General features: G+C 48.1%; 7 protein-coding genes across 7 annotated transcripts; 5 read left to right on the top strand and 2 right to left on the bottom strand.

Moving 5' to 3' along the window:
* Positions 1–998: 998 nt before the first annotated feature.
* On the top strand, positions 999–3,956 carry BJ212DRAFT_1444620 (WD repeat protein; the record flags this gene model as incomplete). The annotated part of the gene is made up of 11 exons (XM_041337986.1): positions 999–1,016; positions 1,065–1,177; positions 1,232–1,326; positions 1,374–1,473; positions 1,530–1,676; positions 1,726–1,861; positions 1,909–2,994; positions 3,026–3,212; positions 3,289–3,620; positions 3,656–3,816; positions 3,866–3,956. The coding sequence occupies 11 exons, from the start codon at positions 999–1,001 to the stop codon at positions 3,954–3,956; spliced, it is 2,466 nt and encodes an 821-aa protein (XP_041197562.1).
* Positions 3,957–5,414: 1,458 nt separating this feature from the next.
* Positions 5,415–8,199, bottom strand: BJ212DRAFT_685400 (permease for cytosine/purines, uracil, thiamine, allantoin-domain-containing protein). The gene is made up of 17 exons (XM_041343812.1): positions 8,008–8,199; positions 7,823–7,956; positions 7,701–7,765; positions 7,632–7,647; positions 7,563–7,576; positions 7,299–7,511; positions 7,167–7,252; positions 7,008–7,113; positions 6,766–6,957; positions 6,500–6,713; positions 6,412–6,447; positions 6,358–6,362; positions 6,233–6,299; positions 6,042–6,179; positions 5,885–5,988; positions 5,767–5,825; positions 5,415–5,718 (listed from the first exon to the last, which is right to left on the bottom strand). Exons 1-17 carry the CDS (start codon positions 8,039–8,041, stop codon positions 5,462–5,464), a joined length of 1,740 nt encoding a protein of 579 aa, XP_041197563.1. The 5' UTR covers positions 8,042–8,199; the 3' UTR covers positions 5,415–5,461.
* A 1,099-nt stretch (positions 8,200–9,298) lies between these two features.
* Positions 9,299–11,280, bottom strand: BJ212DRAFT_685477 (P-loop containing nucleoside triphosphate hydrolase protein). Its single transcript, XM_041343813.1, has 4 exons — positions 11,017–11,280; positions 10,282–10,939; positions 10,095–10,223; positions 9,299–10,044 (listed from the first exon to the last, which is right to left on the bottom strand). The coding sequence occupies exons 1-4, from the start codon at positions 11,055–11,057 to the stop codon at positions 9,418–9,420; spliced, it is 1,455 nt and encodes a 484-aa protein (XP_041197564.1). The 5' UTR covers positions 11,058–11,280; the 3' UTR covers positions 9,299–9,417.
* A 2,456-nt stretch (positions 11,281–13,736) lies between these two features.
* On the top strand, positions 13,737–14,796 carry BJ212DRAFT_1444624 (uncharacterized protein; the record flags this gene model as incomplete). The annotated part of the gene is made up of 4 exons (XM_041337987.1): positions 13,737–13,905; positions 13,958–14,315; positions 14,366–14,724; positions 14,777–14,796. The coding sequence occupies 4 exons, from the start codon at positions 13,737–13,739 to the stop codon at positions 14,794–14,796; spliced, it is 906 nt and encodes a 301-aa protein (XP_041197565.1).
* A 1,264-nt stretch (positions 14,797–16,060) lies between these two features.
* On the top strand, positions 16,061–17,299 carry BJ212DRAFT_1262563 (uncharacterized protein; the record flags this gene model as incomplete). The annotated part of the gene is made up of 3 exons (XM_041330276.1): positions 16,061–16,585; positions 16,656–16,824; positions 16,884–17,299. 3 exons carry the CDS (start codon positions 16,061–16,063, stop codon positions 17,297–17,299), a joined length of 1,110 nt encoding a protein of 369 aa, XP_041197566.1.
* Positions 17,300–17,717: 418 nt separating this feature from the next.
* BJ212DRAFT_1324710 (uncharacterized protein) lies at positions 17,718–19,290 on the top strand. The gene is made up of 5 exons (XM_041334537.1): positions 17,718–18,125; positions 18,188–18,293; positions 18,367–18,725; positions 18,760–18,887; positions 18,936–19,290. The coding sequence occupies exons 1-5, from the start codon at positions 17,897–17,899 to the stop codon at positions 19,200–19,202; spliced, it is 1,089 nt and encodes a 362-aa protein (XP_041197567.1). The 5' UTR covers positions 17,718–17,896; the 3' UTR covers positions 19,203–19,290.
* A 52-nt stretch (positions 19,291–19,342) lies between these two features.
* BJ212DRAFT_685615 (putative peripheral membrane protein) lies at positions 19,343–24,336 on the top strand. The gene is made up of 16 exons (XM_041343814.1): positions 19,343–19,438; positions 19,497–19,525; positions 19,578–19,707; positions 19,758–19,854; positions 19,906–20,313; positions 20,367–20,460; positions 20,510–20,625; positions 20,671–20,729; positions 20,776–20,977; positions 21,028–21,082; positions 21,138–21,295; positions 21,346–21,504; positions 21,553–21,591; positions 21,642–22,973; positions 23,033–23,148; positions 23,200–24,336. The coding sequence occupies exons 1-16, from the start codon at positions 19,397–19,399 to the stop codon at positions 24,154–24,156; spliced, it is 3,993 nt and encodes a 1,330-aa protein (XP_041197568.1). The 5' UTR covers positions 19,343–19,396; the 3' UTR covers positions 24,157–24,336.
* The last annotated feature ends 84 nt before the right edge of the window (positions 24,337–24,420 follow it).

The following is a 24,420-nucleotide window of genomic DNA, read 5'->3' on the forward strand; positions in this document are numbered from 1 at the left end:
CCGGGTTGTGAGGATTGTATCGAGTGTCGCCACATCATATCACGGAATCCATTGCCCAGTTCAAAGTTAGAGCTCACTACGGGCAACTTCGTGGTCTGCAGTCTAAGCCATAACCGATGCCACGAGCCAAAACTCGGCCCTTGAGACTCGAAGGAACTAGATACTGTGACATCGATGGGCATTCATGTTACTAAAATAATTTCTAGGTTTCGATCTCGGTCCTTCGAGATACATAAGTAATACAGTTTGTCGTAAGTGATGTTGCACTATTTTTGCCAACCACACTGACATCATAGGGTGAGGATTCCGCATCGCAGGAAGTGCTAGACCCACCCGCGTATCATGAATTTCTTTTACTTCGAATGCTGACTTGCTTCTAGGCGTCATATTTCTCGTCAACAGAAGCATAGAAGTTTAGGTGCCAACAGCGAGTCAGAACAATAGCCACACTACTTTCTCGCAAATGTCTTCCCAACCTCACATATTCGTCGAGGAAGGATTTCAATTCAACAACACGTCCAAGCGTCCGAGGGAGGACAGCAGTGGACGAGCTTACGAAGTCATCAGATTCTAGCATGGGCGACGAGAAGATAACCAGCACTGGAAGGCAAAGGTGGCGAGTGGGTGAGTGAAAGATCTTGGCATGATATAATGCTACAGTCAACACTGATGTTCCTTCAAAATCTACTTGTATTTTGGGTATCGATGCCCGTTTTCAACCAAAAGATGCCTACTACTTAGTACTTGATCATGATGTCCACTCCACTCCTTGTGTTCTCGAGGTCAAACCGGTCACGATCCAACATAGCTAGGGTTCTTAAATATAAAAGAACAGGCATATCAAACGTTTTCAATGTTGCAACTGACTGCACATACCGCGACTTCATATTTTAATTTTTGTGCAATCCTTTCCTGCATGTACGTATCACGTGACAATATTTTCCGTGAATGCTTATGTAAAACTTTTGCTTCAAGTCTGTTCATCGTTCTGAGCACTCATGAAGGCAAATTACAAGGTGAGACTCTCTACCAATCAGCAGCAACAGAAGTTTACCATCTGCTAGTTCTCCAACATCTGCGGGACAGTTTACCAGCAAGGGAACATTCTTTTTACTCCCGATGGCAACACGCTGCTGAGTCCTGTCGGGAATCGAGTATCAGTGTTTGATTTGGTGAAGTAAGTGCATCATATAGCATACGAGAGATCCTGAAGGATGGCGCTCTTCTTAAGCAATAAATCCCGAACACTACCAGTCGAGAATCGTAAGAATATCGCTGCAATTGCCCTCAGTCCAGATGGCAACGTTTTGGTGTCTGTCGATGAAGGTTCGTTGGGGTACTTAAATCTTGCGAATACTGAATATTTTGCACAGATGGCAGAGCGTTGCTCGTAAATTTCAAAAGAGGCGTGGTTTTGCATCATTTCAACTTCCAAAAACTGGTCCAGGATATACAATTTTCACATGATGGAAAGTGAGTTCTGCCTTTTTCCTGTGGTTGATGGCCTTCATCCTATGATCACCCCTTAGGTTCATCGCAGTGACCCATGATTCTCATGTGCAAGTTTGGCGCACGCCAAATCACCTAGTCCGAGAGTTTGCACCATTTGTACTTCACCGCACATACACGGGGCATCATGCCGACGTGTCCAGTATTCGATGGTCACCGGACTCAACGTGAGTGCATCTAGATATCGTTGTTGGCTACTAAGCTCAGTAAGATCAGCTGCTTCATTACGACATCGCACGACATGACTGCCCGATTATTCACCCTCGATCCCTTGGAAGGGTTTCGACCAAAAACATTTGCTGGCCATAAAGACGCTGTAATCGGGGCATACTTCTCTGCCAATGGCAAATTCGTAAGTGAAACAAGTCTTTCATTTTCTTTTGACTTACATATGTTCAGATATACACTGTCAGTCGTGATGGTGCTGTTTTCACATGGACAGCCAAAGACGAGCCAGACGACACGGAGGCACCGCAGCTTGTTTCTTCAGCTTTCGCACATTCAATACCTCGGATAAGGTGGGGTGTACATGACCGCCACTATTTTAATCTCCCACACACGAAAGTTGTCTGTACCACCTTCCACCCATCTTCCAACCTCCTGGTTGTCGGATTCTCTAGTGGTGTGTTTGGACTTTGGGAGCTTCCGTCATTCACAAATATCCACACTCTGAGCATCTCGCAGGAGAAGATCTCATCTGTTGCAATATCTCCAACCGGAGAGTGGCTTGCCTTCGGCGCGCGTAGGCTTGGTCAGCTCCTTGTCTGGGAATGGCAATCAGAGTCCTACATCCTCAAACAACAGGGACACTATTTCGATATGAACACGCTAGCTTACGCTCCAGATGGGCAGACCATCGCCACAGGGGGTGATGATAGCAAACTCAAGGTCTGGTCCGTACAAAATGGCTTCTGCTTCGTAACCTTCTCAGAGCATACCGCACCCATAATGGGCATCACATTCGCGAAGCACGGCTCCGTTCTCTTCTCCGCTTCTCTTGATGGCACCGTTCGTGCATTCGACCTAGTCCGGTACCGCAATTTCCGGACTTTCACCTCCCCTTCTCCTGTTCAGTTCTCTTCCATAGCAGTCGATCCATCAGGAGAAGTTGTTGCTGCGGGCTCAACGAACACATTTGAAGTCTTTATGTGGTCAGTCCAGACTGGGAAGCTCCTCGACATCCTCGCTGGCCATGAAGCACCCGTATCTGCGCTTGCCTTCTCGCCAACGGGTGCCAATCAACTGGCGAGTGGTTCCTGGGACCGCACCATTCGTATTTGGAGCATTTTTGGCAGATCACGCGCTGTGGAACCTCTTGCGCTCTCCTCCGATGTTCTCTCGATTGCATTCCGACCGGATGGCGTGGAGCTAGGAGCGTCGACGCTTGATGGCCAGATCACATTCTTTGATGTGCGATCAGGAAAGCAGTCAAATGTCATTGATGGCCGCAAAGATGTTTCTGGAGGACGAAAAGCGGACGATCGAGTCGCAGGCTGCTAATAGTTCCTCCACAAAGGCGTTCACGAGTCTTGCATATACTGCAGATGGGTCATGTGTGCTTGCCGGTGGAAATAGCAAGTACGTTTGTCTATATGACGTACGTGAAGGAGAGGGAGTGCTCGTGAAGAAGTTTCAGATTTCAGAAAATCTCTCGCTGGATGGCACCCAGGAGTTTCTAGACAGTCGCAAGGTTAACGATGCGGGTATCAACATTGATCTTATTGATGACCGCGGCAATGCCAGCGACCTAGAAGATAGGATGGACACGGCCTTTGCCAGGCGCATCGAGAGGAGCGGGCGACATGTCCATACGAAAGCACCGCCAAGAAGCGCGCACTAAATGCGTACGCTTCTCACCAACAGGGCGTGCTTGGGCAGCCGCAAGCACCGAAGGCCTCTTGATCTACTCTCTAGACGACACTGTCATGTTTGACCCTTTTGACCTCACGATGGATCTCACTCCGGAAGCTGTACTCAATATCCTCGCAGAGGGCGAATACCTGAAGGCGCTTGTTCTTGCATTCCGCTTGAACGAGAAACCCATTATACAACAAGTTTACGAGCGCATTCCCCGCAGTGACATACGCCTTGTTGCACGACAGATGCCTAATGTTTACATCCTGCGCTCCTTCGATTCACGTCGGAGCATCTAGAGAAGAGCCCTCATCTCGAGTTCGACCTCATTTGGGTGCAGACTGTGATTACAGCACATGGTCGCTTCCTGAGAGATCACAGCGGTGAATATGCACCTGTATTGCGAGCAGCCCAGAAGGCATTAGGTGACGTAGAGGGGTCGATATCAAGGCTGTGCGTCTCTTCATCCATGGGCATTTGCGTCTCATTGATTGTTGTCCAGATGTGACGAAAATACGTCAACGTTGCAGTACCTCATTGACCAGTCGGTGGTCAAGCATGGACTAGATGCATCAAACTCTTTGGATGATTAACTACCCTGTGGGTTATGACTTCCAATATTGGGCTTGTTATCTTACTGACGGTAATACCTGACAATAGGTGTCGTATAGAGATATTATGTATCAAATAAAAGTAGGTTAGACCGGTGCAAATTAATAGACTTTCACTGTGCGAAGGGGGACCAGTAAAACATTCCTCATTCCCATGACATCCTGACTACTTCTTGGCAGATATTTCTAAGCGACGGGGACAATGCTGAGAACACAATTTCCCGAAGGTAATCATAACACTCACTGTCGACACTGTGCCTCCGATCCACACCCCGATAACCCCAATAATACGCAAGCCCTGTCCCAGCAAGGAGAGCTGCGGTCATGATGAACTGCGTGATCCAGATGATGAGCAATCGTAGTCAGAACTAATCCATTCAGCGCACAAATCTGTTTCGTGGTGGCTGGTTATGCCAGTATCGCTGGGACATATCTCCCTGCTGGCGGAAATTAAGCGTCGGATGCATCTTGGAACTGTTTCTTCGCTGAGATGGTGGTTGTAGAAAGATCGCGTCTTCATAGGAGAGGATGACTTGAGCATGATGTCACCTAGTTGGTGATATTTACGTCTCTGAATCGTTGTGTGTTACAGGTTGGTCACGGTACGGGTGTCCATACTCACTGGAAATCTACTCCATGGCACGGCGAGCGGTCAACGATACTTCCAGCTGCAGGACCTGCAGGAATCGTGTTAAATGGGCCATCGAGATAAGTCGCCGTTTTCCATTCTGGTCAAGATTCCGTTTTGTGCCGCTCACATTTACTAAGACCTTTAAATCTACTCGTTTTTCGTGTCATGTCATAGGCATCGACGTATGCAGGAGCGTTTATATAAACCTTCCCACTACTCCGTCAGTGCGCTGCGCAGTGGGTTCTTTTAGTGGAGCTGGCCCTACGGTTGGGATCAGTCGATAGTACCCCTGACTTGATCAATTTGCGGCGCATGTGGAACAGCTTGATTAGCGCGCTCAGGTAAAGTCTTAGCGCCTGCAGCGATTTCATGCTGAGCAGAATCGAACTGAACTCTAGGTTGGGAAATGCAGAATAACTGTCCGGCAGGAGGGGTGTCGTTATTCTGGTCTTCCACAGGAGCCTCTTCCTCGTGTTCGCTTCGCAGCTTGAGCGCTGGCTGTACAGAGCAAGCGTCCATGTCCCTTTTCTGACGATATGCCCAGTTCTTTATCCTACATTCCTGTGTTTCTTCTCTGGCGTAATGCGATTCTGCGGTCTTAGTATCTATTTCCTCGGCCTGCAATGAATTTCCGTTGCGACTCCAACATGGTGATCTGACATGTACTTACATCGTGCCCTTCTCTTCGGCCTTTGTTCTCGACATCCTAAGTGAGTTCTTAGTCTACTCTTAACGAATATAATTGAACATGCGCCCGAGTGCAAGGTTTGAACAGTGTAACTCTGGTGTCAAAAGTTAATATCATTGAATCCAACATGAACAATCATAATGGATTCATCACACCGTATATATAAGTCTACTTTCGATGACTGTTAAATTTATACTGTAGATGATTCCTTCTCTGTGCAATCGTCCTTTGAGTTGACATCTTCGTCGCAGCTCGCCATCCTTTTTTCTCATACCCAGATACATCTATTTCCTCAAATACCTTAGCAGCTCCAACAACCGGAAACATTCTGCTCAATATATAGTACACGATACTTGAAGTACCAAATCCTGTGAAGAAAGACAAGTCAAATATGTGAGTCGCAGCGGCTGGTACGGGTGTTCCAGCTGTGGAACTATGAGGACCGCAAACAAAATACAAACTAAAGGACGTACTATCCCCAGCGAACCCAACTACATTGATGGCGATGCCTGCCACATATGCTGCGTACGCTCTTTAAAACTCGAGTGAGCGATGGAGAGCCAACAGTACTAGTCTCAGACTCCCACAGACCTGGGATTGAAACCATAATTGTACCAATACCAACTTCCTTTGCGGGTGACATAGAGATCAGCGACGTTATAATGGCCCTTGCGCACAAACCAGTATTCGGTGGCCTAGGGGCACACCAAGTCATAATAAAATCAGATCCAGATCCAAGTTCACTTACCATAACTCCTGCAATGGCGCTCAGGAAAACCGAGTACGCTGACATATAGGAGGAAAAACGGCTGCTGCTTGATACTAGATTCCAAGGACACATGACAAGTCCGACAATGGCTGATATATACCCGCCGCGTCTGATATTCTGTGATGAAAATAAGCACTTCCTAAGACAAATGCACGAAGTGAAAGATTTACGATGAAACGTGGAAATAACGCCGTCAGATCGCACCCCGCACTGACCGAGTTAGCGGAAATGTTCGTTCTGGAAATGGGGATACAAAGCATGAGCTATGCCAGTAACTCGCGCGCCCATTGCATACCCTATCTGAGATCAATCAGCATTAGGTCTTTAAGGGAGTCAGTATGGTGCCTACTTGAGCTATAATGAACGAGAAGGCGATGAACCAGACCTATAATGACTTTCTCATCAGTGCAAAACAACCATGCGTTATTCAAACTCACACCAAATCGAGTGGCAGGGGATGGGTTATCGTCTAAGAACTTTCCTAACAAATCCACAGGTGACCAGATTGCTTCCCCGTAGATTGTTTGTGACGAGGAGCTGACAATTACACCAAAGAGGCAGATTAAACCGTAAGAGAAGGGGATAGACCAGAACTGGGAAACGATCGGTGCAGATGGAGTCTTCGCCCGTGACCCGAAATCTGGTGCGTTCCTGCAAACATGGTAAGAATGGCACATAATACATGAAAGCACAACAGGCATACGTTGTCAGTGTTATGAGGTTACTGATGCATACGCCAGTACCACTGATCATGGCCCAGGCCAGTTCGGAGCCATAGATAGTTGCCGGCTCTTTAACAATCGGTCCAACACCTTTCGCCTTGACAATGCACCAAATCATAAAGATGAGACAGGCAATGAGCGTAATGATCGTCTTGAACGTGAAGAAGTGACGACTGTTGCGAGCTCATCAGTAATCCATCTGAATGAATTTCTCTAAACGTACATTTTGTGCACGGGAGGCCATATGAAGGGCAAAGATATTACCCAGAAAATGAAGAAGCACATAAAATCCCTGGTGTTAGTGCCAGAGGACAACGGCATGGAATTTGCTTCATCGTATAAGATATCAGATCCAGAAGAACCAACTCATCATTAAACTCACGGATATCATTAACACTCGGCCAGATTGCGCGGAGCATCACCAAGACGCATGAACCGCCAATACTTGATTGCACTCCATACCAGATACTGCAACAAAGTGAAGACAGCACGGCGCGAAAGACATCGTACTTACCATGCCATCGTCGCTCTGTTGAATACACACCACAAACTTCCAAATATTCCGAAGCTGGCACGATTGACGACCGGGAAAGTTACATGGAATACAGCACCTGGTCGACCCATCAAGACGATAAACGGCGTCATCACACCATAACCAATCCAGACGGCCAACCAGGCTTGCCACCACGACATGCCGAGAACAACCATGCCAGAGGTTATCATCCAACTATCAGAGGACCTGTGAGGCTATATTGTAAGTAGAAAATTTGCAACTAACGTTGAAACATTGATCTACGAGTAGCGCTTCTATAAGCGTTCTGTGTTATCGTGATAATTCACTACTCACCGATGTGCTCCCCCAGCTGGCGAGAAGAGTGTTAATTGTGCAGTCAATCTAACGAATCGCAGTCCTCACAAAGCGACATAACTGAATGCAGTCCATGTTCTTTCCTCTATCGGAACTGGTAGCAGATCATCACTCTGAGTAGCCATATAGTAAGCCCAAATTGTTGAACCTAATCAGAACTTAAAACCCACCGAAACAAATTGCAGGCCGGAGGGAGCACCCTCTTCACGAGTATGGGGAACCTCGAGCGCCTTGACAACTTTTCTTGCAAAGTCCATCAGGCACGATTGGTCGTATAGACTCTGGGCACAAATAGTGCAAACTGCTGTGTACAGGTATTTAACAGAATCCGCTTATCTTCCCCGGAGTCTCAAACCTGCTGAAGGAACCTTCTGTAGAGGGTAAAACATATGCCTCCTACAGTGGTCGCTAATAAAAGCTCGATAACAAGATCGCAGACACAAATTCTCCTATCATGGCGTGCCTAATGCCAGAGAATAGGCATTTCGCAGTTGCAGAGGAGGTTAAAAAAAATGAGGCTCGCTTTGTCACGCGCACGACGTGAAGGTGGAGAACTTCACGGCATCTCCCACAGATAGTAAACTTGTGATGGAAGCAGTGGAGAAAGATAAAACCTGACATTAGCGAGGATCCCCAAAATATTGCAGCGATTATCGCTAGGTTGGCACAAACCAAGGAAGTCAATAGGGTCACCTGTTACTGACCATGAGCTCTGGGGCCTTAAAGTGGGGATGGGCTATTCTGCGGCTCTTGCCACGGAGAGCCCTTGACAGTCGAGACCTCCGAATTTTCCTAGGGAGTGTGATCCGCGTTAGACACGCTGGTTGGATTGAGATAGAGGTACTAATCCGACGTCCATATGCGAAGTTTGGGAGACAAGTCGTGCCCGTTCATATTGCATACCGGGGAAGAAGCGCCTGCTATATATGAATGATGATCAACAGCTACAATAAATTTAGTCTTGTATCTGGACAGTACTCGGACGCCGGTCGGTAGCTCCCAATCGAGATTCAAGGACTTATCTTTTGTCAGTAACGTACACACGCAAGCAATCTTGAGCCGAACAGCAGACCTAAAACCGATAGAAGACGGTCGTTCCTTGAAATTCCTTCCAAGACTCGTAGGACCGGCAACACTGGGACTCTACCGTCCTATTAATGACCAGTAACGATTCGAGTCGACCCTTTATTAATTGCATCTTGGTTCAACGTTCATAAGTTTGATTACTTACTAGAGCACCTGCGGTGATCTCTTTTCTACCGGTTCGAGGCCTTGGGAATCCGAAAGAATGCGCCAACTCGTCAAACTTGGGGAAGGAATTGTATTGTCACGGTACCGGCAGTGCCAACAATGTCCGACACAGAACATGGCGCCAGACAAAGTCAAAACTACACAAATATTTCGAAACCCCAACCCCAACCCCACCCCACCAACCAACCAACCAACCAACCACCATTCACCACCAGCAAAAAACTCGACTCCCGATCGGAGTACGTACGTAGGGGCCAGACTAGGAGCGTAGTATAACCTAATATGATATATATAATCGAACACGCAAAACCAGACGCGAGAAAAAAAAGGATGGAGCGCAAGATGTGACAGGTGCTAGAGCAGTGAGACGGATGGACAGGCGATGTCAAACAAAGGGAAACACGACCCCTGGAATACGATATGTCGAGATGACAGCTGACGATAAAGGATGAGAATGATCGAGCGGTGATGGTCTCCTCCCCCTCCCTCCTACACGCAACAATGAAGAACGAGCTCATCGTGTAGGAGTGCCATTGCGGTACGCTGCGTGGTTGACATGGCTGCCTCGTTGAGCTTGCTGCCCTTGCGACGGTGCAGGCGCTGCGCCATTCTGGCGGCCGTTGCTTGAAGTTTGCTGAGACGGTGCCTGCGGTCGCTGCTGCTGAGATGGTTGTGGCTGGGCCTGAGGCTTCTGCGGGGCAGGCTCCTCAGTAGCGCTGGGTGCGACATAAAGGCCCTTGTCGATAGCCTGGGGAATTGGCTGAATCTCGGTGCCAAGCTCCTGCTCAATGCGATATAGATTGAAGCGGTCCTCATAAGTGACCAGGTTAATAGCAAGACCCAAGTGCCCGAACCGACCGGAACGACCAATGCGGTGCAGGTACGTCTCCGAGTTCTTGGGGAAGTCAAAGTTGATTACGACGTTGACTGCCTGGATATCAATTCCTCGGGTCAATAGGTCTGAGCAGACTAGGTTGCGGCAGACCCCATTGCGGAAGTCGTGGAACACGCGATTACGATGTGACTGAAGCATCTTTGCGTGCGAGTAGAAACAGGAATAGCCGAGGTCTGTTACTTTCTTTGCGAGCAGCTCGACGCGGTTGGTGGAGTTACAGAATATGATGGATTGGTTGATTTGCAACTGGAGATGGATGGTCAGTAAGGAAAGGGGGTTGGTGTGCAGGAACTTACTTTAGAGAAAAGGGTGTTCAAACAGTGGACCTTCTGTCGCTCCTCGACATAAGCGTAATATTGCGTAACACCACGTAAGGTGAGCTCCTCCATAAGATTGATCTCGTAAGGAGTTCTCATGCGTTTGTCCTACAGAAAGAAACACGTCAAATACTGGTGGCAAAGGCAGTACTCGTGGTAAACCTACCTTGAAATCCTTCACTATCATAGGGAAGGTTGCACTGAAAAGCATGACCTGACGATCCGTAGGAAGGAAAGAGAGTAATTGCTCCATGACAGGAGTAAACTCGGGTGACAAAAGTTTGTCTGCCTCATCCATGACGAACACAGGACACTCGCTGAGATCAGCAACGTTTTTGCCTGCTAAATCCAGGATACGTCCCGGTGTTCCAACGAGAACATGAACCGTCTCTGATAAGCGCATAATATCGTCTTTGAGGGTTGTGCCGCCTGTGGTCACCATGACCTGGATACCCATATGTTTTCCCAATATTTTACAGACCTGGGATGTCTGGAGGGCGAGTTCGCGAGTAGGGACTAGGAGTAGTGCTTGAATCTTATTCTTGCCGACATCAATCTGCTGCAATGAGGGTATAACGAAAGCAGCAGTCTTGCCTGTCCCGTTTTTGGCACGAGCAAGGATGTCACGTTTGGTAAGGGCAACAGGGATGGCTTCTTCTTGTATAGGCGATGGCCTTTCGAAACCTGCTTCGAAAATGCCCATGAGGAGTTCACGACGGAGGAACATGTCCTCAAATTCAGTTCCTTTGGTATTTGTGACATCTTCTGTCTGTGGGCGCAAGTCTTTTGGTGGTGGACGAAGACCCGCCCTCCATGAAGCGTCACTGGGGGTTGCGGATGAGCTACGAAATTAAAATTGCATTAGAAAAAGATAAGTCAAAAACAGGAAAGAAGAGCATACGTGGTGGATGTAGATGTGGATGGTCTTGCTGATTGAGACATGTTCACGAATTGTTGTTAACGGTCACGGAGAGTAGATATTGGTAGTCGCTATTGGACGATGTAAAAAGGCAGGGCTAGTTTGATCAGCCACGCGTCTGTACTGAGGCTTAGTATTTGTGGATCGGTGACTCCTTTGTTTCTTGGTCGCGCCAAAAATTATTTGACAGGCTAACGATGAAGTTGTTGAAGACTCGAAGGCTTGAAGGATGTTTGAGTTGAGAGTTGGTCAAGTGCAAAACAGTTGGTTTCAATCCTACAAGGCCATTGAATTCAAGGTTTCCCGTTTTCTCACGACACACTATTGGACCCGCTTACCGATATTACATACGAGTGCTGCACCTGGTCCTGACTCACAACGTTAAACTCGCGTCGGCCCTCGTAACGTAGGAGGGCCTCTTGGTGACACGATTCCTGGGTCCCTGGGAGTGGGTCTCAGGATAACCGCTCACTTTGTTGACAACCACAAAAGATGTAACAAATATTTTGCGATGGCCACGCTGACTATTCTATGATTGCAGTTGATAACTCCTTCGTTTTGTCACTCGTGAGGTATGTCAGACGTTGCACGTGTCGCTTCATTTCTAGACTCGCTCGCTTTTTCGTAAGAAAAAAAAACCTCAGTGGCTGTGGGCCACGTCGCACTCGGATATCGGACCATTATGCATTACTTATGTACGGAAGACAGGCATCGTTTCTGCGATGAATTTGATATGCTCTGAACCTGACATGTCGCACAAATAAGGTGCCAGGCAGCATCTTACATGCGTTGATATCCAGTGGTACCCGCCTCATTCCCCTATACTCCTACAACACTCCGACGACCGCGAACTTACGGCGTTCGTGGGTGCCATTTAAGCCTCATGAAGGGCACATCTCGCGAGGCCCGCCACTGCCCTTCAAGCTCCGGACCGATAACGTACTACTTAGCGTTTACGAGCATCAGCATGCATGTCATACCTTGTAGCCAATCCCAGAGTCACCCCAGATGAAGTTCCAGTCCCCAAGCCATCTCCTCACTCTTAGAAGAGAGTCGAGGAAGATATCAAGAAGCTGGGACCTGAATTAATAAAACAGCAGGTCCGGCAAGGGGAGGACGACCATTTTGTGGTCACAGGTGAATGATGCTATGGAATTGTGTCAATCAATATGCGAAAGGGGGCAAGGAGGCCAATGTCAAACGAAGGGGATCACCTTACTTCTAGCGCACGCAACGGGCTTCCGAGGGAAGTGAGTATCGTGCCTGTATCCGTAGTGATCTGACTATCCATTGTGGATTAGATATGGGAGCCAACCCTATGTTATCTGTTAGCTGCCTGTGGTGTTATAGATGAGACATGGTCATAGGAGTCAGTGCAACATAGGGACTCTGCTCTGCTAAACGGACAGAATCTCAATGATAGCGGTGAGAGATTCCTGCCTGCTTGAAATTGATCGATAGCAGTCGATTGGACTGACAGTATTACGGGAGAATCACAAACGTTCTCATCAAGTACATGCCAGAAGAGGCAGGAACATTCGCATTTACCTATCATTTGTTCATTAGCGAATCACGACAAAAAAATGGCTTCTCTTCCCGCACCCTTGTCGTAGCAGGACACTCCTTCGGAGGTTGCTCAGCGCATGTGTTTCAATTCATGAATTTTCTGGCCTTGTTTTCCTCTAGATTTTGATCACGACCCTCGCGTTGGAGTATTGACTATGATTTCAAGGAAGATGCCTGACATGCTTCGGCTCTATGTTGATTTTGGAACATGGGGATGGAAGCGGACACGTTGCATTGAAGACTCGGACACCTCCCACCATGAGGTGCTCATCCTTGCCAACCCGGGAGCTAGTCGCGAAACTCAGGAGTTGATGGAAAGGCTCGACGAGGGCATCGAGTTGCTGTGAATTCCCCTATGATTTGAGGCCAGAGTGTTCAAGGAAGGAAGGCAAGAGAGATTTACTAACTGGTAGGGACTGCGATGCATCTGTTGTAAAGCAATTTGGGAAGGAGCGTGTTTGGTGCAGGCCAGCAAATGCATCTAACATCACATCAATTCTTTCAGACATCTCGTCTGTATCTCATCTTGAGACACTTTCGTATTTGACATAATTGCAGTTTCAATTCCTCAGGGCTCTCCGGAAGATCTTGGTACATTATTACCTCACAGAACATAATTTGATTGCTATCTAACTTTCCGCACAGCGCAAATCACAGCCGACTTTCTCCACAGGAAATGCGGTGTTTTGTCGAGGGACTCAAAGCTCTGACATTTGTGCATGAATTCTTCGAGGTTGGGTTTTTGACCTGCCTGAGCAACTGCGGATCAGTCCACTAGGTTTACATGAGCTGAACATTGTGGTGTGAAGGAGTGTGTACAACATTTTCCACTGACAGAGCAACCACAGACATCGCTCTATATCCACAAAATCGCTAGTGCCTAACTTATAATGTGATGTGACAATGTTATAGCGCCGTGATGCAAATGATGGTGTAAACACAAGTGGTAGTGAATCGCTGTAGGTGTCGAATCCACTATGGAACAGCATCGTTAGGGCGCCGTAATCGTAGTCTCCCCTATGTAGGAAGATTAGTCGTTTCTTCCGTAATCGTGTGAATTGGCAAAGTCACATCAAGTTCAGAAGCCGCGAGACTCTAAAGCCGTCGCCTCCTACAAATCGTCGTGTGCTACAGTAATGGGCCCCACGCTAGCATCCAGAGATGACCTTACCAGCCGTGTCCTCCCACAAATGATTCTTTCTGACAAGTCCAATCCGTTGACCAGACCTCATACCCCCTTGTCAAGCGACCTCACGGTCGCAGAAAGGGCGGCGGCGAGATTTTCTGTCAAAGGCAATGCGATCGGTGGGTATAATCGAGCCAAGTATACCAATCTTCACATCAAGCAATTCCCCAGTCACCGGAGGGTGCGGCAACCTTGGGATCGAGGCAGCACGTGCCCTCCTGGAACATGGCGCGTCGGGTGTGTCGTTATTTGACATCAATCCGGCGCAAGCCCAGGAGGTTGTTGATAAGCTGCGTTCTGATTTCCCATCGGCAAAGATCATTACGAAGAAAGTAGACGTCCGCGATCAGCAAGTCGTTCAAGTAGCCGTCGCTGAAACTGCTGACGAGCTCGGAAGCTTGGATATTCTCCTGTGCTTCGCAGGTGTAGTCGCTTGCAACCACGCACTTGATATTTCTTTAGAAGAGTGGAAGCGTACGCTTGACATTAATACGACAGGAAGTTGGTTGTGTTCCCAAGCAGTGGCAAAGTAAATCAACCCCGTTTGGACTCGAAACTCACCTTCTGACAGTCCGAAAGACAGATGGTCAAACGAGGGACAGCCGGTAGCATCGTCTTCACAGCATCAATCTCTGGCCACAGTGTCAATTTCCCCCAACCACAAGTCTCATATAATGTTTCTAAGGGCGCGCTCCTGCAGCTAAAGAGCTCTCTTGCAGCCGAGTGGGCTCGGTATGGCATCCGTGTCAACAGTATCAGCCCAGGGTATATGGATACAATATTGAATGAAGGTCCAGGGCTTGAAGAAGCTAAGAAACTATGGTACTCGAGAAACCCAATGGGACGCATGGGAGACCCAAGCGAGCTGACAGGTGTTGTGGTGCTCCTCTGCAGTCGTGCGGGGAGGTACATCAATGGGGCTGATATCCTTGTGGATGGTATGGCCTGTAATCTAGGTTCGAATGGAAATACTTAACAAATGTTTTTCAGGTGGTGGATCTGTCTTTTGATTGCCAGTATGTGGAAATGTTCAGAATCAGATTATGGAGCATATGGCATGGGTCGTAGACGTACCGACAACCTGGGTATGTTACTGTAAGGAGGAAAAGAACGGGTTGCATGACAATGGTCGTCGAAGGGTGTGAAATACAAATATGTTTTAGGACCGCTACCCTTGAACCGACGATATCTGTAGGGGTTTTTTGCTAAGAACCTTGGTCGATCCGCTCAAGTAATCACTTACTTTCATAGTGCAGTAATCCGATTGCTAGCGCATGTACTTGCCACTGAGTCGTGGAATACTTACAGTGTCCGAGTGTCGTCCTGTATCACGAAGTCGTCCGAAGGATAGCAGATTGAAATTAGAAGTTGGAAGCTGTGCGCACCAACCAAGTGGCGCTGTAAAATTGAATGGATTCGCTGACACCGTGAGTCACCGTGGAGCTGGGCCAATAATAATTTCAAACATCACTTACCTACCGAAGCTCCACCATAAGAGTTACTATGAAAAGAGAAGGCAAACACAGAAAACCGTGACAACGGCCCACACGCGACGCGGATCCATCTGTGCTACTCGAGTCTCCGTAGTCAGTCCTTAAAAGAAGGAATGTGGTGTCTTCTACCTGCACTTTATACAGGATACTATCGTCTGTATTGGTGTTTGAGGATAATTCGGTCATGCTCGATGGTGCGAAGCCAGAACGGTCCAGACCAAGTCCAGATTGTTACGAAAAGAGCAGGAGATACGCCATTTTGAAGGAGATAAGGATGAAATGTCGCGAAATGAAGGAACAGAAGGAGACGGGAAACGATGCGACGACCTAAATAGGTTGAAAATCATTGCAAATCAGCAGACGAGGAGGAACAAAGCGACACTCATGTGAACGTTCAGTCAGACGTGGCATTATTATCCTATGCGCTTTGAATTTCGGCAGCTTGCCCCGTCGGGATTAAGCGTGAGCGCCAACGTGCACCCGACCTCGCGAATTAAACCGTTAATGTCCTTTCCTTTTACCAACCATATATTTGCTTAAGGTGAGTGCCAGCACGCTGGAAAGATCTATTCGTGTGCGCTAACAACTTCTTTTCAGCGACATTGCACAGGTCTCCTCTGCCGGTGATCTTGTCAAGCCAACATTCACACTCTTTTCAAATCAACGCTCTTTTCAAATCAAACACTCATTACACTTGTATCTCGGCAGTTAAATATCAGACATGTTCACGCCTCCCCCGTCACCTCTTCCATTCAAAAGTCCTGAATTGCCCAAGCTGGAAATGACTAACAATACCCCCACACATGCCAACCCATCTGCGTTCCCCACACATTCATACCAATCCAAGCAAAAATATACCCTTACACTTCGCTGGACGATCATATTGGTTCCAATAACTCTCATCGCAATTGGCGTGTCCACACAATTTTTTATTCATCCAACGGCATTTGATGCCTTTTCGCCAACCTCAATCCACGGGTGGAAATCGTGGACCAAAAGCTTGACAGATTGGTCACTGCATGAGAGACACAAACCTACCGCGAACCTCTTGCAGCTCGCAGTAGTGTCTGACACAAGCTCGTTACCCTTCATCAAGAGGAGCACACCTTCGGCTACCCCCGCACCCACCGTTCCAATAAATCCAACTTTGCCAACTCCATTTCCCCAGCCTTATGACACAACATTGTCGTCAAATTTCTCGACCACATCGTGCTACAATTTCTTCCTTAATATGACACAGACAGACGCTTTACGATCCTGCCGCCCTTTCTCTTTGATGCTCACTCATTCTCAAGAATTTACACAGGTATGTTTTTTCCTAGATGGCGTCCCACATACTGTTCAACATCACTACTTTTGTATTGTTGCACAAGCAGGTACAAGATGATATAGACGCAACGAACACGGATATTTGGGGGACGTGCAACACTGCTCTCTCCCCAAATCAGTGTGATCTGAACATGGCGTGGTTTGCATCGTCACTACGTTCTTCATGTGCTACCGATTTGAGTAACCAAAACCTCCTGGCAGTCAACGCATTGATAGGTACGAGTTGAATAATAGCAATTCCGGTGGGGTCCTGATAACGAAACACTCTTACGTAGGCCTTCAAGCATTTGACTTGATGCGGCAAGCGGCGTGTTCTGTGGATCCCGTGGCAAATGCATATTGTTATGTCGAAGCTGTGGCGAGCTCTGATCCTTCTAGCTATTATTTCTACCAGCTACCCCTCGGACAGACAGTACCCCAAATCACCAGCGGGGCATGTAACTCTTGCACCAAGAGTCTCATGTCAATGTATTGGGCTGCTCTGAGCAGCGCAAACGCCACCAGCTTGACAGGGTTGCAGGCTACATACGGTAGCGCGGCAACCAAACTGAACAATGTGTGTGGATCGCCTTACGCCCAAATTACAACCGTGGCATCGTCAGCGCCGCCGAGCGTCGAGTTGGCCGGTGTGGGAGGGGCCTGGGCTGTGCTGCTGGCTGTGGGTGTACTATCAACTTCAATGTCGTCATAGGGAGAAGTAGGGTCGATCTGTTGCCTGGGACAACCTGTTGGGTGATTGTATTTCATCGATTTTGGGCTATTTAGTTTTCGTTTTCTTTGCGGATCTACTTACATAGGCGTGCGGGCTACCAGTTTAGACTTGTATTCATTCTCACCACATTCACAGCGTCAACTATCCTATTCTTATGATGGTCAACCGCTGTGCATTCACTACTGTCTTCTCCTGTATACTGTTAGATTTATGATGATAAGATTTTTGACGTAGTCACTACTCAAGCATCTGTCCCCGACTCCGGTTGATGCATTATGCTCATAGCCGATCACGGTAAAATTGAAGGTCCAGCACAGCCAGCACAGGCTTACTTAAGCGACAACGCCAACTCCTTACTTTCCTAATCCGGCGACTACTACAAAAGTCTTGTCAGACTCATCATTAATGTCATGATACTTTCATTCCGAACCACGACAACGGCAAGCTGGTCTTATACGTCCTTCCTTCAATTCTTTCTTAGACTCTCATACGACTAAGATCCTGTGTAGCACTCTATTGTCACATGTGCATTGCCCCCTTCTCTGCTTCCCGTTCATTCCTCCTGATTAAACAGCCATGTTTCACTCTCGTCTGCGGGTACGTGTTGGACCATCGATGGACAAGCTTGTCTGTATCACAGACAAAGTGAACAGCAGAAAGGCGCACGATATATCTTCAGAATTGTTCGAAGGCAAGGTCGCCATCAACATCAAAGGTTTCACCAATCCCTCTGGCGAAGAGCTTTTCGCGGAGTACTTTGACCGAGAAGATAGGAAAGGGATAACGTGGAGTATCCAGGTTCAGGGTGCGTCTGAGCACCTCGGACATTAATCGTTTTATCCTGATGCTGTGTGGTAATTATGTCAGGCCGGTTCCTACAACCGACTTCAGCGGATGATGTTATGTTTGGAAATACGTTCGATAAACGTTTAAAGTTGCCTTGGGGTGCTGGTGTGGCGCTCAAGTTCATGAAGTGAGTATGCTGTTGTGTTCGTTCAGTTCAGATGTTGCAGCACACGGCGACAGAAGCTAACGATAATTTTTAGATACGTCGATCCTACCTTGGAACATGACTTGATGTCGGAGACGAAGCCGTGGGCCCTTTCACCACTGATCGCAACAATGCCCCATTTTGTGCACGAAAGAATAGATGACATTTTCCGAACTTCGCCCGTGCTAGAGCACAAATGGTCGGAGTCCTCGTTTCCACCCTCGCAATCAATAGGGGAGGATACCTCGCAGTTACAATTTGCCACCGCGTCCTCGAATTCCTCTAGCTCTACGTATTTGACCCCATACTCGTCCAATTCTCCGTTTGCTACACCATCCTCGTCATTATCGGTTGCCTCATCTTCGTCTAGCCACTTGAATTTGCCGAAAATGCCTGGTTCATTGGACTGTCTCGGTAAAGAATTCACTTAAGTTTCCTCTTGAAAAAGCGCACTTGAAGAAGAAGAATAAGAAGACGAAGATGTTTGGTCGTGCGCTAGATCTGCGGACTGCAGGCAATCGTAGGTCATACTTTAGCAATCCTCAACATCGGAAAGAGATTGTATTTGGACCTGAGGTATTGTCATTCATCATTTCAATCTCTGTCTACTCATAATTCCATCAGGATCTGATTACGACAGATTTCTGCTATGGGTATCTGCAATTCAACCCGACTCTTGCCTTAAGGCTTTCAGGTGGTATGACATTCGACCTCATGAAGTACTGGGATAGACATCCTGTCAGGTTTGTTTGCTGCAAACGGAGAAAGCCAGGAGACGGGGAACGCAGCGACGGGCAGCCCACAGGTGACCTATATTGGATCGTCTCGATAGAGACTGCATATGAAAACGATATACATCAGGAAGATTCAGTGACAGGACAGGATAAATAACATGACATAGATGTACATTTCTAACTCACATTCACATCTTGTATTATACATTGGACAATGGATCAACCTACCATCGTATGGTTAGGGGTAGTTTTCCCTTAGTGGGAGCGTTTACATCATGTGGCCGTGCCACTTTGCCTGCTCCCGAGTCGCAGCATAACGTCGAACCATAATATTGTCAGTACAGCAGGATAATGATTCAAATATGCCGTGCAGAAGACGGCGAATCATATCAGGTATGCTGCACCAGAGTCTTCGGTGTCATAGACCCGCAGCACTTACATCAAACAACAGGTCAATGCTAATTTACGAGACATTGAGAGGTACGTCTATGGCCAAGCCCAGTTTTGTACCGCACTAACGGTTGTTTCGCAGACGAGGAAGCCTAGAGGCATTCTTGAATCAGGAGACGGGCGTTGATCAGGACGCCATTTTGGCTTACCTTTCGGATGGTACACGCTTGCGTACCGACAATGTTCGTGAGCTAGTGGGTGCACATGACCAGGCAAGTCACACCCTCATTGTAAACACGGAAAAGATTAATTCCATGAGCAGACTATCTATGTTTTCAACAAGTATTATTTGGATTTCGACTTAAGCGACGTACTTCACGAGCTAAGGGTTAACCCACCACTGCAACCTCCGATTGAAGGTGCGTGGCTCGAGCCATATTTGATATTTTAATATCAACAAAGTATCCCAGATTCAATTTCCACAACTCCTCCATATCGACCTTCACAACTCGCCGCATCTTACCTCCGCACAGCACATACACACCTCGAACACATTGTCCATACCGTGGCCACCCTTCACCGCCAACATCAAGCAGCTCGAATTGCATCCAGCAGCTTGGAACTTAATGTTCTCGCTATAGCCGACGTTTTCGATGGCATCGCTATGACGGCTCGTAAGGATCTCGAGCGCCAGGCTGCGCTCCTTGCAGGTCTGGATGCGGATTTGGAAATCATAAGCCGCGTAAAGATACACGTTGAATTTATGTCACCTGCTGTGAGAACCGCGATTGAGAACGGAGAGCGGCCGAGGACGCTGGGTGATTATGTGTCGAATGTGAGGATGAAACAGGTCGCTGACGCGTGTGCGAGGACGCATGGTACGTAATTGAAAAAAAACAGTTGGGATGACCTTCTTATATTGTTGGTCTAGAGGATCTCCGGGCTCAGTTCCAAGACGCTGAGAAGTCAGCGGCCAGGTTAACGAACGGAACTGATTCTGTACGCGCAACAGTAATGAATACGCAGTTGGTGTTCGTTATTCTATGGTAGTATGTCCATCTCACTCGTTCATAGAATTTTGGAGGGTGCGGACGCCTCAGGCCGTCGGGCGCAGGAGATTCTCGAAAAGGCATCGGACATTACAGCAGCTCTTGAGAGTCCTGCCACGGATCCAAATAGCCTTCTTCGTGGTATGTCCGATTCATACACGTAATAACAAAGTAATCATGTTTCAGAGCTAAAACATCTTGACGGTGCACTGCGAAGCGAAGTACGAGACATTACCGAAGCCAAGGTTTGTTTTCGAAGTCGATGAAAATACTCTTACTGACGCTTTACAGAATGCATATACTGAGCAATGTATCGGTGTCCTTCGGCAAATCAGCGCCTTGAATATCGACATTGTGCAGCTACCAACGACCCTCTCTAACCTCCAGGGTAAATTCAGGGCTAAGAACAGCTTCTCGCACATACAGAGGCTTCACAATATGTTATATGCATATTGCGCCACTGTCGTTGAGATCGTGCGGCGCAAAGAATTTGGTCAGTTAACGCAGTTTTGCGTGACCCCATATCTGATCTCTTAAACGCAGCTCACTTTTTCTATCAGCGCGCGCAAAGTATTTTGGAAGTGATGGCCAAGCTGTCGTAAGTCCACGAAAGTTGTTGTGATACTATGTTACAATTCCTGACGAGTCTGTAGTGCAAGCGAGCGGAAGCGCCGACAGGTATATAGAGGGGAAGTGCATGGTCAACTGCCCTTCGATACGAAAGGAATGGATGATGTTGTACCGACCATCGACTTTTCTCCTTCCGGTAGCAAAGAGCCGTCGTATTCACTGAACCGAGAAGACATTGATGGTATTGTTTTGTCCACTAGCACATCGGCCAAACTCATAGTGAAATACCAGTGCTGCTTCAAGTCCTGAGCGGTCTGGAGTCATGGGCGCGGTCAAGTTCAGACCCTGTGGCGATGGGCTCAGTACAGGAAGCAAGAAGTGCAGTGGATAAGCTCATAGCCAAGATGGATAATCTGGAAGCTGGGTTCGACCGTATCGCTGAGCGTTCTTGTGAGTCAAATAAGTCGCCAAACACACCTTTAGCTAACTTCGTGCAAGTACTCTCGGCATCACGATTGTCTTCGTCACGCAGAAGACGTAAGTCGATGACTTTCTATTTTTGTCCCTAATACTCACACAAGTCACAGTAACAGAAGCGGACGAACACGCATTTCAGGAATTGGCTGAGCAACTGCGCGAAATGCAAGAAGCCCAGGCAAACCAAGAAAAGCTGATACAACAAGAGCGGACGTCCCTTCAGGCTGAAATTCATCGACTGCATAGCGACCTTCAAACCACTGAACTCGCATCTCACTCCGAGCGGGAACGCGCAGATGTACTAGAGCGTGAGCTGCACCAAGCCAAAGCGCAGATTGAAAGCGAAGTTGCAGCTCGACGCATACTGGAGCGCCGCAATCTGGAGTTGGCCCAAGACCTCGAAAACGAGCGACAGAACCGTGTTCTAGCACTCGTTGATGCAACGGAACAGACGCGTGCAGTCGAAGTAATGAGGCAGGAGTTATCACAAGTCCGTTTTCAAGCGGAGGAAATGAAGGCTTTGGAGGCTAGGAACGCGTCAAAAATTGCTCAGCTGGTTGAGGAACAAGCAACAACTCTGCGGAACCTGGAAGCAGCACGTTCTAGAGGGGAAAACCTGGAGACCCAGATCCAAACCGCTCGCTCTGAATGCGAGGAGGTGAACAGAGCACTGAAGAATACTAACATGGAGAAAGATAGATTGCTTCGGTTACAGTCCAACGAACACGATCGCATTATGCGGGATCACATCGCCGAAGCTGATGGCGACCGGGCTGTTCTTGAACACCAATTCTCGGAGCTCAGAGCACAGCTTGAAGATACTGAACGACAACTGAAGGAGGCACGCTCACGAACTGAGTTAACCAACGCAGATGCTATGGGTCTGCGTGAGGAACTTCAGCGGGTCGAGCATGAGCTTCGGGAGGCAAGGCACATAGAGAGAATCCTCCGAGATGACTTAACAGCTGGACGGTCCTCCCAGTCTGACTACGAGCATCGATTGGAAAACAGTGGTCGTCTGGTTGCTCAGATGCTCGACGTTGCGATTGCTTTCCGAAACTCTCATTGCAAAGCGCTTTCTCTTGTGCACAATCTCACTAGTCACCCCATTCCATCGAAGCATGCACAGTCCCTTGCCGAATCTACATTTACATCAACCCAACGCCATGGGCAAAATGCTGGTGCGCAAGCCGATGAGCCCTCTCCAATTGATCCATCAGATCTTCTGGGTGCCTTGGAATCATTACGTGCCTTTGATCATGATCATTTCTTGGAAGCGGTGGCCAGGACAGGTTCCATTATCCGAAAGTGGCAGAAGCAATGCAAGGAGTATCGAGAGCGCGCGAAGGGCAAGATCTCTTTCCGGAATTTTGCCAAAGGGGATTTAGCGCTGTTCCTTCCAACGCGGAATTCTATATCAAAGCCTTGGGCGGCGTTTAATGGTACGTATCTATGCTACTACGAGGATGAACCTTTTCCCGACGTTGTTTTTGACATCTAGTCTCATTCCCGCATTACTTCCTTTTGGCTACTGGCCACCTCGCCGAGCAGCTGAAAACGAGAGAATGGATAGTGGCAAGGATAACATCCATTACCGAACGTATTGTCGATAGCAAGGTGCGTACGGCGTGGTTCATACTGTCGTATTTGTCCTCAACGCCCGACCAGGACCCTTCCAGCAATCCATATGGTTTAGGCGACGGTGTCAAGTATTATATGTTGGAAGTGGAAGACTGGACTCAAGCAGGTCAGATGAATAAGCGGAGACCTGCTGTCAGAAAGGTGTCAGCGTTATCGGATCCTGAAACAGACCGCAAGACAAGCTCAGATCCACCCGAGCCTTCTCCTAGCCCACCACCAGCGCCTCCTCAATCTGATTTTGAGAGCGTTTTCAGTGCTACCCAGCCTCCCACATCATCGTCCTTCCCCGTCAGGGCAAGAGCGAACTCCACACCCGTTGCTGGTCCGTCTTCATTGTCTCGTCTGCTTGCCCAAGCCCCTCCTGAGAACTCGATGGAAATAATTCCATCGTCACGAGATGTTTCTCCCCCCACTACTCCTCCGCCACCGCCACCGCCTCCTTCGCCACCGATGCAACTAGTTGATTCGAATGCACACCAGCCTGTCTCATCAACTCATGCTCCACGTATACCATCTCCACTGCGCCCAGGATCGCGCGCGTCTCGTGGCTCCTCGTCCTCTAGGTTCTCCGCGGTGCGGCTTCCGCCGCTTGCATCCGTCTCTGCTTCTCCAACTGCTGTGAAAGCAGTGGCCACTACCGCCCTGACAGAACATGATTTATCCTCAATATCTCCTCCACGTGAATATTCAGCCAGTAGAGGACCACCGTCTCCGCAAGGCTCGTTGTCCGAAGGGATGACTAGCATCTTTCTCAACAGACGCCGGACTACGTCTCACCATGTCCCTCGGTCCTCTCCATTGGCGTCTAACAATTTCTCGGGAGCACCATCTGCTACTAGCACACTTGCCAGTTTAGCCAGTAATTTCGTACCTTTCGGGAGAAGAAAGAAGGTCGATATGCCTGCCCCCATCATCGAGGGGCATGTTCGCGATCAAGCCGGGGGAAGTGAGGTATCAGCCAGTGACATGCTGAGACGCTTTTAGGTCGTAGCTCTGGCCGAAATGTATGTGGTGCGAGGCTGGGCACGTCTGTCCATGATCACTGTTCACCCTTAATCGATCCGAATTTGTAACTTGGTCGGAACATGGATGACGGCCCTCAGGGCATCATGTGATCGGATCGATAGTTAATCTTACTCAGTTATCGTCATTAGAGGACCTCTGCGAAAACTAAAGAGATTCCTACCTTGCAGCCTATTAATCAGGTATACTACGACAGCAATACCACCCATATTGGCCATTTTGACT

The sequence above is a fragment of the Suillus subaureus genome (assembly GCF_016647635.1).
Source record: "Suillus subaureus strain MN1 chromosome Unknown BJ212scaffold_4, whole genome shotgun sequence".
In the NCBI taxonomy this organism is placed as follows: Eukaryota; Fungi; Basidiomycota; class Agaricomycetes; order Boletales; family Suillaceae; genus Suillus; species Suillus subaureus.

What these genes read in the sequence shown, in the direction of transcription:
- BJ212DRAFT_685400 (XM_041343812.1), bottom strand. Translation starts at nt 8,041, where the DNA reads ATGTTTTACCCTCTACAGAAGGTTCCTTCAGCAG. An exon ending in ACAGAAGGTTCCTTCAGCAG is followed by an intron (nt 7,957 to 8,007) that starts GTTTGAGACTCC and finishes ACCTGTACACAG; the next exon opens with CAGTTTGCACTATTTGTGCC. An exon ending in GCGCCATTGCAGGAGTTATG is followed by an intron (nt 5,989 to 6,041) that starts GTAAGTGAACTT and finishes GTGTGCCCCTAG; the next exon opens with GCCACCGAATACTGGTTTGT.
- BJ212DRAFT_1324710 (XM_041334537.1), top strand. Translation starts at nt 17,897, where the DNA reads ATGTTTCACTCTCGTCTGCGGGTACGTGTTGGACCATCGATGGACAAG. An exon ending in GTGGCGCTCAAGTTCATGAA is followed by an intron (nt 18,294 to 18,366) that starts GTGAGTATGCTG and finishes GATAATTTTTAG; the next exon opens with ATACGTCGATCCTACCTTGG. An exon ending in AGATTGTATTTGGACCTGAG is followed by an intron (nt 18,888 to 18,935) that starts GTATTGTCATTC and finishes TAATTCCATCAG; the next exon opens with GATCTGATTACGACAGATTT.
- BJ212DRAFT_685615 (XM_041343814.1), top strand. Translation starts at nt 19,397, where the DNA reads ATGATTCAAATATGCCGTGCAGAAGACGGCGAATCATATCAG. An exon ending in CGCGTGTGCGAGGACGCATG is followed by an intron (nt 20,314 to 20,366) that starts GTACGTAATTGA and finishes TTGTTGGTCTAG; the next exon opens with AGGATCTCCGGGCTCAGTTC. An exon ending in GCCTTGGGCGGCGTTTAATG is followed by an intron (nt 22,974 to 23,032) that starts GTACGTATCTAT and finishes TTTGACATCTAG; the next exon opens with TCTCATTCCCGCATTACTTC.
- BJ212DRAFT_685477 (XM_041343813.1), bottom strand. Translation starts at nt 11,057, where the DNA reads ATGTCTCAATCAGCAAGACCATCCACATCTACATCCACCAC. An exon ending in TCCACATCTACATCCACCAC is followed by an intron (nt 10,940 to 11,016) that starts GTATGCTCTTCT and finishes CGCAACCCCCAG; the next exon opens with TGACGCTTCATGGAGGGCGG. An exon ending in TGATAGTGAAGGATTTCAAG is followed by an intron (nt 10,224 to 10,281) that starts GTAGGTTTACCA and finishes TTCTTTCTGTAG; the next exon opens with GACAAACGCATGAGAACTCC.